This window comes from Bubalus bubalis, chromosome 3 (genome assembly GCF_019923935.1).
Source record: "Bubalus bubalis isolate 160015118507 breed Murrah chromosome 3, NDDB_SH_1, whole genome shotgun sequence".
Taxonomy (NCBI): Eukaryota; Metazoa; Chordata; class Mammalia; order Artiodactyla; family Bovidae; genus Bubalus; species Bubalus bubalis.
In genome coordinates this window covers 173,693,872-173,707,502 of record NC_059159.1, presented here as the reverse complement: position 1 = coordinate 173,707,502, position 13,631 = coordinate 173,693,872, and the positions used below count along the sequence as shown (strand labels likewise).

At 53.3% G+C, this 13,631-nt stretch overlaps 1 protein-coding gene across 16 annotated transcripts in view; it reads right to left on the bottom strand.

Moving 5' to 3' along the window:
* MYT1L (myelin transcription factor 1 like) overlaps positions 1–13,631 on the bottom strand; it is a 378,916-nt gene that overhangs the window by 87,871 nt on the left and 277,414 nt on the right. For 12 of the 16 annotated variants that reach the window (XM_044940559.2, XM_044940561.2, XM_044940570.2 and 9 more), the window contains 3 exons: positions 10,288–11,268; positions 5,330–5,464; positions 1,183–1,273 (listed from right to left, as the gene is read on the bottom strand). In XM_044940559.2, the coding sequence (XP_044796494.1) occupies positions 1,183–1,273; positions 5,330–5,464; positions 10,288–11,268 (1,207 nt within the window). The remainder of the gene's footprint in view (positions 1–1,182; positions 1,274–5,329; positions 5,465–10,287; positions 11,269–13,631) is intronic. The other 4 variants (XM_044940563.2, XM_044940573.2, XM_044940569.2 and 1 more) reach the window with 1 other exon arrangement.

Below are 13,631 nucleotides of genomic sequence, written 5' to 3'. Positions count from 1 at the left end.
ACACAACGTGATGCAACTCCCTCCATCCAGACACAACGTGATGCAACTCCCTCCATCCAGACATAACGTGATGCAACTCCCTCCATCCAGACGTAACCTGATGCAACTCCCTCCATCCAGACATAACCTGATGCAACTCCCTCCATCCAGACATAACGTGATGCAACTCCCTCCATCCAGACATAACCTGATGCAACTCCCTCCATCCAGACACAACGTGATGCAACTCCCTCCATCCAGACATAACGTGATGCAACTCCCTCCATCCAGACGTAACCTGATGCAACTCCCTCCATCCAGACACAACGTGATGCAACTCCCTCCATCCAGACATAACCTGATGCAACTCCCTCCATCCAGACACAACGTGATGCAACTCCCTCCATCCAGACATAACGTGATGCAACTCCCTCCATCCAGACACAACGTGATGCAACTCCCTCCATCCAGACATAACGTGATGCAACTCCCTCCATTCAGACATAACGTGATGCAACTTGGTGAAGCTGGGACGGTAGGCAGGACAGACACAATGTGAAGGAATCACTCTCAGGCTGTTGGGTAAAAAGGGCCTGCTGGGAACTGAGTTTGAGAAGTCACTTAGCAGAAGTTGGGACCAGGCATGAAAGAGAGCGGGGTCTGTCCCGAGCAGAGTGCGGCTCTGCAGCTGCAGCCAGGAGGGCCTGTCTCCTTGGGCCCCTTTCCCGGCCTGTGCCCTCACCAGCTTCTTTGCACACGTGCTGGCACCTGCTGACACCCACATGGATGACCGGGGTGCCAGTAGGGGTCACGGGGCGGCTGAGTGAGGTCACACTGTGCTCGGTCTGTGGTCTCTAGCTGCCATCCCATCTGATGGGGAGAGGAGGGGACCTCCTGACCCCTGGAAGCTAAGGGAGAGGTTCCTGCCTTCCTTGGAGTCACTGAAGATGGTTATGGCTCCATCCGGGATCTGACCTCAAGGAGGACACCTTCTAGGGGACCGTCACTACATCACAAGCTGGGGAGACACCTGCAGACTCAGGGTCTAAGCCCTGAGCTTTGCCGGGTGCCCTGGGCTGGCTCAGCTCCCTCTCTTGAGGGCAGTGCCCAGGCCCCTGTCCCGTGGGGCTGCGCCCCCTCCCGAGGGCACGGGGAGGGGCTGCCGCGATCGGCTCCCTGCAGCGACGCAGGAGCTCTGCTTACCTTCTGTGCGAGTTCCTGTTGCTGTTTACATGCCCTCGCCCCGTGCAGCCTGGAGTGGGACACTTGAGAACATTCTCATGCATGGCAAGAACTTGACAAGGAGAGGCAGAGAAAACAGCCCAGCGTTAAAACACAGAAACGGTCCCAGGACAAGTATATGCAGTCATTTTAACAAAGGCTGGGTTAGTTTACAACAGACAGTCCTACACACGTCTGAGATGGACATGGGCAGGGAGACACAGGTAGGAAGAAGGGGAGGTGGTCTCCACCTGACTCTGACCAGCATGCAAGGCGGGGTGCGCTGGGCGGGAGTGGGGGCTCGAGCAGTGGGAGCACAGGGCTGCTCCCACTGGGGCAGGAAACCCGGGTCCCCGTGTGGCCTCCAGGCGCAAGCTCGGGGCGGGGGTCAGCCGTGTCCAGCACGCAGATCAGCAGCTTGTAAACACGCCTCTGCCTTGGAAACACTCGGAGGGGGCGGGGGTGAACAGGCCTCCCAAACCCGAGTGTACATACAGCGAGTTAGAGGGTGGCTTCTCATTTAGGAACTGGGCGTCCTATTCTTGATTATACAAGGAACAAAGAGCTATGCGGGCCCAGGGGACACCAGGAGGGAGGTGCAGGGCCTGGCCTACAGGGCGGAGAAGGCCACGCTGTCCGGAGAGCCAGCCCGAGCTTCCCCGAGGAGGTCACAGCCCTGGACTGTTGCTCGTGCGTTCCTTTCTGGTCCTCACTGACCGATCGCTGCCCTGGACGGTGGGGTCTGCCGGGGGTGAGCAGTGCCGTGACCGCCCCCGCCTTGGCCCCCCGTCCAGGGTCCCTGAGCTCCGTGGGACCAGTGCAGCGGGCGTGCTGACCCTCTGTGGCGAGGCTGCCCTGGCACCCGGCGAACACGGTCCGCCCGAACCCCGTGTGTCGCTGTTGCCTAGAGCCCCTCTCATCTCAGGGACCCTCCCTCGCTTCCCCGAAGCCCCTCATGTCCCCCCGACGGGGCTCTGTGCCCCCTCAGCCCTGTCTGTTCCAGCGGTCCAGGCTCCATCTGTGCGGGGCGGCCAGGGGGCTCACTCTGCCAGGACGCGGCCTGAGCAGGCGTCGGGGTCTCCTCTCTGGGGCGTGACCCTGCCCCCTGCCACCCGCTCTCTGACCCGCCCTCCTCAGCTCGCTTCTTGGCCCTTCACTGATGCCCGATCACCTCCTCATCACTGCTCACGACCTTCCCCGTGACGCAGCTTCCTCTCCTCCCCGAGACTGAACCCTCCAAGTGCTAAGTCTCCCTTGGAGACGGCACACGCTTTCCGCTCCTGCCTGCGTGGTGGGCCACCCTCTCCTGCCAACACCTGCTCCGTCCTCCGCATCCAGCCTGCCCTGGGACGGGGTCTGTGCTGCCCTGGGTCTGCAGGGGTCTCGGCTTCCTCCCGGGCCCAGTCTCCCTCTCGGGGGTCAGCTCCAGCCTCTCTCGGCAAACTCGCTGCCCTCTGCATCACCTTCTGCCTGACTTTTTTCTCAGGCACCCCCTGAACATGTGGGCCTCTCAGAAAAACCGCCTTCTGCCCCGTCCTCTGCCCCTGGAGTGTCTCCGCTCCTGTGTCCCCTCCTCTGCCTACCTTCCTACACACCTGTGTCCAGACCTCCCAGTCCAGGCTCCTGTTCAGCCTCCTTTCTGAGCAGCTTCATCCTGATTTTACTGACGCTGCCCAGAGGACTGGCCCCGTGTGTCTGACCTTGACCGAGAGTCCCGGCTGGCCGTCTGGCCCGTGGGGAACAACACACACAGCGTCCAGCTTCAGCTGGAGAGTCCAGGCCACCAGACTCCCTGTTGGATGCGCCCTGTTCTGGATTCCCCACCTCGGTGATGTGGGGAGACTCGCCGTCGACCCCGGGAGGTTCCTGGGTGTCTTCTCAACCTGCCTCCCTTTCTCCTTCTCACATCCTGTCCTGCCAGCCTGTCTCTGGAACGTTCCTTGGACCTGACCCTCTGGCACCACCTCCTTCCTGCCGGGCCTCCCATGTGGACCATCACGACAGCTCTTAGAGAACACCCAGGGTTCCCTCTCAGACAGGACGGCCCGAGCATCACCCGTGTGAAGCCCGCGGTGGCCCTGGCCCTGATGCCCGCAGCAGGGGCTGGAACTTGGTGGTGAGGTGGGCACATTGTCTCATGCACATGGCTGACCCCTGCCAAGCCGGGCTGGGGGCTCCTGGAGCAAAGCTGTGTCTCGTGTTGTTCTCCGTGAGTCCTCTGTTCCTCTAAGGTGTGTTCAAAGCTGGGGTACAGTCTACTTTACGGAATTCAACTGGACAGGAAAGCGCTTAGGGTGTGCTGGCCCAGAAAAAGCTAACAAATCAAAAGTAGAAAAAGACATACTTCTGTGGAGGCTTTGACTCTTTGTCATTTCTATGGCAAACACTCCTGTATGAGCCCATCTTTGGAAACGACCTCCTGGGGGTGCCCGAGAAAGTGACGGTGACCCTGGTTCAGAGCTGAGTCCACGGCACGTGAAAAAGGCATAGCCAGGTGCGGCCTGACGCGGCGTCGGGGTGCAGAGGAGACTGCTCTAGACTGCTCTTGGGGAAATGGGGGGTCAGGAGGATCGCTCAGGCGTGAGAGGAACGGATGCTCTACTTTGACGTCTCAAAGAAACAGCGCACAGAGAAGCTCCCTGTTCTTCAGGCGTTAGTGCTGGGTCCTCCCGCCTTGTTTGTAGATGAGGACGAGTGGTACAGAGCGCAGGTCTCCTGCCCCACGACACAGCCGGTCAGGACTGAACCCAAATGCCGAGCCCAGGTCTCCATGGAGACAGCTGGCTCGGGGCTGGGACAGAGGTGGGTTTGGGTCTGAGCTCTGTTCTCTGCTCGGAGGAGCTCAGAAAGCGGCGCGCATCCTCAGACGCCAGGTGCCGAGCCGATTCCCAGGGGAGGAGGAGGCGCCTGGCCCTCCCGTTCCTCATCTGAAAACAGGGCCAATGCCCCTGCGGGTGTACTGGGGATTGGATGAGTGCGAGTGGGTGCCTGACCCAGGGGTGCTGGGCGGAAGCGGCCGGGGTGAAGCGAGCTGCTTCTGCTCATGTAACACACGGGCGCGGCCTCTCTGCAATCCGCTGCGGCCACAGCCCTGCGCCTTCACTCGCAGGACGGTTCCGAGAGACTGGCCTTCCCACTGCCAGGGGCCACCTGCAAGCCTGCAGCCACAGCAGCTTCTACAAATACGTCATCTGAAAACACTCAGCTCAACCTGTCCTCTAAGCTGCACAGCTTTCTCTGCTCCTCCAAAGCTGGCCACTTTGATGGGGAAGTCCCCAGAAGGGCCCCCTCAACCACCAGCTGGCCATTGCCGCTTCTCCAGCTGGCCGACGAGTGGTCCCCGCTAGAAACCGCGTCTTACAGGATGAGGGACCCCCACCGCCTTAGACCCCAGATCAGGGGCCGACACAGTCATTCCTGAAAAAGTGCCTTTTTCCTGAGCCATCAGTTCTAATTGTACCTTCATAGTTGGCACACTTTATGTGTTGAGAAAATATAAGCAAAAAAAGGTACGTCATTTCAGTTCTAAAATAAATTTAGTTCTTTTCATAGATGGAGTGCATGTTTTCAGAACCTAACTAATTCAAATAGATTCGTAAGATCGAAACCAACTCGAGTTAAACCTCCTTAAGATTTTACGGTGTAGAAATGTTGGGACATAATGAAATAGAGATGCAGGTACACATAAATACTGGTTCGCGTGGATGGAGAAGTTCGGATAACTGGGCAAAAGCCACCTCGGAGTCCCTTTTCTTTGGGGGTCAGCACGTGGGGCGCGGGGTGGATGCCTCGGAGACTGTCTAGACTCAGGGCTGCGATCTGTGGGGAGGAAAGGAGGGAGGTGCCTGGCGAGGGTCACCGCGAGCTTGGGATGAAGGCAGGACCAGGCCGTCTGCTCGGGGGCCACGGGGGATGGCACTGATGTGGAGCTGGGGTCCGAGGTGGGTATGCAGGGACCGCACCGAGGGGACGCTGTGGTGGGGGGCCGGGGTCCTGGCCGAGCTGCCCCTCGGACAAGGAGGACACACGCGCCAGGCGGCACTGACCGGAGATGGAATGACAGGCGAGAGGACGCAGAAACGAGGCGCAGGCGTGTGCACGCCAGGGCGCTGGGGAAACGCGGACTTACTTTCTGGAGGGACCCTATCTTTGTGCGGGCATCCGGACAGACTGCGGTGATGTGGATAAAGCCCAGTTACGTGGCCCGTTCCATCGCACCCAGGGGTGGGGCACTTGCTCTCTTTCTTTTCTGCTCTCGAGGGATCTAAAAGCGATAACAGGTGTCAAGAGAATGAATTTTTTTTTTCAACCAACCGAAGACAAATGTGATTATTTAACAATCTGAAGAGACCTTGATACATAAAGACATAAAGCAGGTGTCGGGGGCACACTGCAACATCCTGGGTCGTTCTCTGGTTTCAGGAGATTTTTTTTTTAACCTTAAACGGTGTAATCATGAATCATATTTTACTTTCGATGCTAAAGAAAAAAAGGCTCTCCATACCTGAACTCTTGATTAATCATTTCCCGTGTGTTACATGATAAGTTGTTGCTCAAAGAAATCAACATAAATAATGATGAGACAGTGACCTTCTCAGAGAACAAGATATCTCCATAATCCTTCACCAACTGCTTCGTGACATCCAACCAGGAAACATAACGTCTTTTAAGCACTCTGCAGCAGAGTTTCTTACTGAATTCTCTGATCGTATGCGCCATTAACTGCACAATTTTACTGGTACTGAAATGTCTTCTCTTGAAACACTGTTCTTAGGACACAAATTCAGTGCTTTTCTCAAGACAGACTGAACTCTCAGAAGGCACTGCAAGCAGATGACCGAAATGGCAGGACTCCCACCTGACAGAGGTGATAGGCAATCAAGAACGTTTCAGAAGCTGCGGCAGCAGGAATTTGTTTTGATCTCTTCGTCTGTGCTTGGAGCCAGAGGAAGGCTTGGACAGCTGTGCGAGCATGCACCAGACTAAGGAGCGGCACTTCTGGGCAGCCTGGGGCGCCGTGGTGCCCACGGGGCGGACGCCAGATGCCAGAGTGCGGCGACATTGCCAACAAAATTAACCCTAGACCAGCACTGGCCGCAGCCCATAAATGTGCAGAAAATAACCCCAGAACCTATTTCTACGATGAAGCCCAGACCAAACAGTAATACCAGTGTGTGAAACACTACTTTTGAACCAGTTTTCAGAACGAGAGGCACAGATGAAGCATAGATGGGGACTGTTGGACGTCTGGCCCGGGGAAGCTACAGGCAACAGATCTTTCGGAATTTAATGCTTTTATCTTGATACTGCATTAATCAGGCCAATAGTAATTTTTCTAGTAAAACATCTAGAAAACAGATGTTTTACTTTTGGAGAAGGATTCATTTTATATCAAGAAAGAGGATTGGTCTAAAATTTTTGGAACTTTTATAAAATTTTTTTCTTAATCATTTATGTAAACTTGAAATAGACATAGGACTCACAGGAATATACATATATATATATACTTTTATGTTTGCATAAAAATCCTTCCTTTTATTGTTCAGCTAACATTTTATTCTCTAAAATATATCTTCCAGGTCCTGGAATCTCTTAGTGAGAGATATGTCCTAGATACAACGGTCAGCTACTTTCTGCCTTTATTTACAGATAATCAACTCTGAAGACAAATCTAAACCTATGCTTCTGTGACTTCAATTTCTAAGTATCTTTAAATTTGAGATTCTCTGACAACCAAAGGCTCAGCATTTTATTGCCTTTGAGTAATTTCGTAATAATAGTGGTATAACTGAATGGATGCAAATATAAAATAGTAAGTGCAAGTAACCATTTCAAAGGAAAATATTATTTAAGATCATAAATTAGAGATATCATTTAAAATAACAAACTAGATATAAATGACTTTAAATGATAAAAACATAAGTTGTAACTATTAGGAATCATTATGTGACTCTTTTCCATGAGTTTTTACAGTTTCCTAACAAATTATACTATGTCATGACCTATGAAAGTGTTCTGAAGCTCAGCGCAGATTTGTATGAACACCATGCGGCTCCGGCCACTGCAGGTTTGGAGACGCCTGGGTGTACTCTCCTCTCGATGCCTGTGTCCTGGGGGAGGGCGGTCACCTCTGCCTCTGCCAACACCCCCACCTCCTTCCTTTCTCCCTTCTCACAACCCCACTTCATCTTGAAAGCAAATCTTTGAGCAAATGCAAAACAACCAAGCAAGCAAAACAGGCCAACAGTCTACCCAAAACCTTGCAACGACGTCTAGAAACACCCGCGTGCTGGATCTAGCCCTTCCCTTTCTCCCTTTGGAGTAGACACTTGAGGAGAAGGTGGAAAAAGTTTTGTGATGAACTTTTGTTTTAGCTCAAGCTTTTGGAAAGGTTACTCATCTTTAATTTAAATCATTTTGAAGAGATTGTGTATGAATGAGAATTGGTATGAGTGTTCTCTCCATGTTTAATATAGCAGCAGAGAAGCTGACCATAGATTGTTGATACACACTTGGCCATGCCTGCCAGGCTCCTCTGTCCATGGGATATCCCAGGCAAGAATACTGGAGTGGGCAGAGAGTCCCTTCTCAGGGGATCTTCCTGACCCAGGGATGGAACCAGGTCTCTGCATTGCAGGCAGATTCTTTACTGCCTGAGCCACCAGGGAAGCCCAGGAGGGCAGATAACTTTTTTAAAATAGGAGACACTTTCTCTCTCTCCACACATTGGTGTTCTTCCTTGGCTTTATTTATTTGGTTCTGCATGTAACTACGACATCTTCAAAAGAAATTTGGGAGCGATGTGGAACACACCAGAGGGGGCGGATGTGGAAAACCTGGGGAGAGGCTGAAGTCGTCAGGAAAGTCCAATCCCCAATCCTCCCCCCTTTCAGAGAAAAAGCGCATCTCCGTTTGGGGATTTTACTGTTTGTTTCCATTCTGTCCCTGTTTATTGAGGGGAAACAAGTGATCCGAACTCCACTTCTTCCCCAAAACAATACAAAACAACAATAATAACAAAACAAAGTGAGTGAAAATCTACAGCAAGTTGCTGGGTTGGAAGAAACCGCAGAAACCAACACAGGCACAGGAGCCCCGCGTGCATGAGCCCGCGTGGTTGCCTTCGCAACCAGACTCATGCCTGAACACTCTGCAGAGAGCCGTCGTGTCTGTCCCCGACCCAGTCCACAGGGAAGGACACCGTTTCTTCCCAAGTGTTCCGTGTCTGTGTGTGTGTTAGGTCGCTTCAGTTGTGTTCGGCTCTGTGGCCCCGTGGCCTATAGGCCACCGGGTTTCTCTGTCCATGGGGTTCTCCAGGCAAGAACACTGGAGTGCGCTCCCAACCCAGGGATCGAACCCGCGTCCCTCATGTCTCCTGTATTAGCGAGCTCTTTACCACTGGTGCCACCTGGGATTCTCAAATATCCAACTATGGATTTCTAAGAGACTGTGTTCATTATAAACACACTAGCTGCATCTCCGCGTCTTGTAACACCCAAAGCAAGCCTGACGATCCCCTGAGCTCCATGTCATGGTCTTTAAGAGAGGACCCTTCTTCACACACTGCACTTCACAGGGTCTGGCCTACACCTGCTTACTGAAACGGCCGTCAGCACCCAAGCACCTGGCACATGCAGGACCAGCAGGCCTCTGGCTGAGGTCCGTCTCCAGTGGAGTTAAAGAAAAGCCCAATGCGCCCCTGGGGGTGCATGCCCACCAAGAGAATACACACCTGTGTCCGCACAGAAGTGGGTTCTGATTGTGTGGCGTTGCCCTAGCAACTGATTTCCAAAGCAAAATCTGGACCTCGTTATAAGGAAACAACATTCATAAGGAAAAGGACCACACCCAAGACAGAAGACCTTTCTGGCACAACTAGGGAAGGATTTAGGGAATCACCAGTTTCATTCTTGAAGTTGCTTCTTCTCACTCGGTTCTGAAAGAGTCTTGAAACTGAAATATTCACAAGCTCCTACACGAGGTCAAATTATAATCCACTTCATACTGAAAGCGAACATGGCTGTTACTGGAAACCTGCCGTCGACTGTTCAGGCTGGGAATATACATCTACACATATTAGGTGTAGCGAACATGTATGCATATGGCTGAATGTACAGACCCACGCAGATATGCACCCACATACTTTACAACTAGAAACCTGGTTGGAGCTATGGCAGAGGATGGTTTTGAGTGTCTCCTGATAAAGCAAGCACCGTGACTGCTTCCGCGGTGGCTGGGAATAGAGAGGGGTGGGTACGCTAAAAGGACGACTACTGGTCTCCTCCGGGGACACCGGCTCCCGTCACTGACCGGCTACTTAAGACAGTGGACGTGGAGCCACCGCCCTCGCCTCACGTCAGTGGTCATTCTGCTGCTACCGTCCCGGTCTAGCAGGGATGCTTCCCTTGGGCGAGGTTCCATCAATACCTGTCACTGGATGATAATTTCATAAATCAGGAACTTCCCTGGTGGCTCAGATGGTAAAGCGTCTGCTTACAAGGCGGGAGACCTGGGCTCAAACTCTGGGTACGGAAGATCTCCTGGAGAAGGCGATGGCACCCCACTGCGGTACTCTTGCCTGGAAAATCCCATGGATGGAGGAGCCTGGTGGGCTACAGTCCATGGGGTCGCAAAGAGTTGGACATGACTGAGCGACTTCACTTTCACTTTCATAAATCATGATGCCACCTACTCAATGCAATCTGAAATGCACACTTCACCCCCCCTTGGCTAATTGTCACATAAACCCTTCCCACTCCACACGGACTGTGGCTCACCTGCCAAAAAACAGACTCATCCTAACATTCTCTATCACGTGACGGGCTTGTGCTCTCACCCTGGATCTCCAAGACATGTGTCTTCCCCTGAAATATCATGTTATTAAGCTGCTTTGTGCATTTCTCAGACAGATATGTTATTTGCTCTTTGGAGACATAACCATGAGGCATAATTCTGGAATCACCTACAAGAAGCATGCACCGGTGATGCAACGCGGTGAGATGCCTCCGTGAGCGGCAGCCTACGCCCGACAGCTTTCGCCCTAGCTCCCGCTTCCACGAGGCCACTTACGTTAGGTAGAAATATTACCTTTACCATAGTATGGCTTTTTGACATGGCTGTCAGCGGACTTAGGCTTCCTCTCCTCCCCAGGGAGCGGCCGCGGGGACTGGTCCTCGAAGGACCGCAGACTGTCCCTCCGGCCCGCCTCCAGCGCCATCTTCTCCCTCATGGCCTTGGCCCTCTCGGTCTCCAGGGCGATGGCTTTCTCCAGGAGGGTCAGGTTGCCCTTGGTCATGTCAAACACCTCCTCCGACCGGTCGGAGGTCACGGAGGCGGCGTCGTCGTCGCGCTCGCGGTACCCGCCGTCCTCCTTGGCACAGCTGGAGAACGTTCTGGGCCGGGGGCTCAGCTGCTCCTCCAGCCGCATCAGGTTCATCATGTCCGAGTAGCTGCGGTCCGGCGTCCGGCCCGGGAAGTCGTCTTCCGGGCGGCCGTGCGCGCGCGGGCCGGCGCCGGGCGGGGGCGGCCGCTCCTGGGGGCTGCCCTCGCTCAGCTTGCGCGCCAGGTCGAAGCACTGGTTGCGGAGACACTCCAGGCTGCTCAGACACACCTCCTCGTCGCTCTCCTCCACCAGCTTGTCCGCCAGCCCGTTGTTGGCCGGCTTGCCCAGCATCCCGTAGCTCAAGGTCCGGCCGTCGGGGGGCGCCAGCGCGTCCGCGTAGGCGCGGTCGCCCGGGTGGTCCCCCAGCACGGCGCCGTGGCCCTGGGCCAGCAGCTTCAGGGAGTCCACCGTCTCCCTGACCACGTCGCTGTCGAGGTCCAGGCTGAGCTCGCCCTTGCGGCCGGGGACCTCCGTCTTGTCGCTGTCATCCTCCAGGCTGTGGGACGTGCTGCTGTTCATCTCGGACTCGGTGCGCGCGCGGTACGCCGCGTCCTCTGCGATCTTGCCGAGGTTCAGCAGCGACTTGGCCACCAGCTCGTCGTAGTTGTCGTACTCGTCGTTGTTGTTGTCGTCCTTCTCCGCGTCCTGCAGCGCGCGTGCGCCGTGACAGCCCAGCTGGTGGTCTTCTGCAAAGAGAGCAGACAAGAGGACACACGAGAAAACAAGAGGGAAAAGCGGCTAGAACTTGTGGCTGCAACAGCGCGGAAGGCAAGCTCGGGGCGCGGCCGTCAGGGACCTGGAGGCCGCCTGCAGGTCCGCAGGCGGAAGGGACATTAAAAGGGGCCTGTGCTCAGGGAACGGGGGCTGCTACAGACTAGGAGTTCTGGAGTTGACAGACAAGCCGCTGGCTAGCGGAAACATAGTCTTGTTGTTGCTGTTTAGTTGCTAAGCCGTGTCTGATTCTCTGCAACCCCATGGACTGCAGCCCGCCAGGCTCCTCTGTCCATGGGATTCTCCAGGCAAGAATACTGGAGTGGGTTGCCATTTCCTCCTCCAGGGGATCTTCCTGAGTCAGGGATTGACTTCCCATCTCCTGCATTGGCAGGTGGGTTCTTTACCACTGAGCCACCTGGGAAGCCTAAATATAATTTTAAAATATTACTTTTTCATTACTTCTAAATTTTAAGCATTGCTTTTAAAATTGGATTTCTTTATTTACTGCCTGACCACGTGCATAATAATGATATCCATCGTATGACTAGGCTTTCTAAGAGTTTGTGAACTTGTTGTCACCTTATAAGCAGATGTTCACAGCAATTGCTTTTAAAATGCTTTCACAGAGATGCTTGGGCAGCACAGAAGAAAGCCCAAGGTTCTGGCGGGTCCTGCTGGGGTCCTGACATGCCAACATTGGGGGTCCTGCAGGTTGCCGACATCTCAACATTGGTGGGTCCTGCCGGGGTGCCGACATCCCGACATTGGTGGGTTCTGCGCCGACACCGACCCTGGGCAGTCAGTACCAAGAGCACATGCTGGGGTTGAGAGTGGCTTTGAATTTTCTACCTTAGAGCCAGTTTATCAAGATACACTGTGAAGCAACAAGCCCCAGCAAAACTTAGAAGGTACTCTGATTCACTGTATCTCAGTGGGCTGGAGAGGGTGGGTGGGAGAAGTACACAGTGGCCAGACGCCCGTTAAGAGCAGGATTGTGGTGAGTTGGCACCCATAGCACACCATCCAGCACTGCTGCGGTCATCCTGTGCCTCGGCAAGCCTGTGGCCAGCTGGCAGATACACCGTGTGCGTGACCATGTGAGCCGGCGGATATAACGTGTGGATAAATGTCATGTCCACACTCAAAAGAATTCAGGAATACTCATTTTAAAAAGGACCATGTTAAAAATTACACTCACCCCTGTATTCGATGGCATCACCACTCGATGGACCTGAGTTTGAGCAAGCTCTGGGAGTTGGTGATGGACAGGGAAGCCTGGTATGCTGCAGTCCATGGGGTCGCAAAGAGTTGGACACGACTGAGCGAGTGACCTGAACTGAACCCCTGTATTTCATCTGAAACATATTCTAACTCTTAAGGGATATTGATCGAGTATGCATCGTTTCCCCTCATGCTCTGCAGCCACTACCACATATATTGCAAAGTACAGATAATACTAAATGGATTTGCAAATGGATTCCCCTGCCCACTTTAGGTTGGATTTGGTTAACTGCCTGCCATTTTCAAATATACTCCTTGTTTCTATGATTAAACAAACCAGAGTAAGAAGAATTTTTAAAGTGTATTAGTGAGGAAATGAGGTGTATTGATTGGTAGAATATACTGGGTGATTCAGAGCTGAGTCGGGGCCCAAGAATTTTCTTTATGGATTCTGTGCTGTCTCCTTAGAAAAGGTTTTTGTTGGTGAACAGGGTTGGACATCAACACATCAGTAACAGAAAACAACATCCTTGCTGGCCCACACGTGGAACCAACACATTTTTGAAATTTAACATCTCTCTAAACATCAGCAAATCAAATTTGTCATATATTAGTCAGAGAGTATCATTAATTGTATGAAATAAATGTTGTCGCTGCTTTGGATAATTTCTAGGAGTTGATACCCTGAGAACGAGCGTACATGTTTTCCCAAAGAGCAGCAAAAGGAAAACAAAACCAGTGAACGCGTCAGAAATACCGAGGAAGCGTTCACCTAACAGCACATCACTCATGGCCAGGGTGAGGCTCTCAAAACCGGGAGGCCACCCTCTGTGTCCTCGAGGCTGCTGGACCCCAGCCGTGAGCATGGGGATGGCAGGAGAGACGGCTCCAGCCTCAGAAGATCCTCATGGGTAACGGACTTTCTCAAGGTTTCAGTATTTAACTCTTTAAAAACGCATGTGAGACAAAGTCAAGCCTTAATGATGTGGACGGATGGAGGGGGTCCGTCAGGAACTTGCCAACAGCAGGTTCGAAGCTTCAGCCTCCAGAATTCAAAGTCACTCACAGTGAGCTTTTGGAATTCCGTTTCTGATTTCATGCTTTCGGGCAGTTT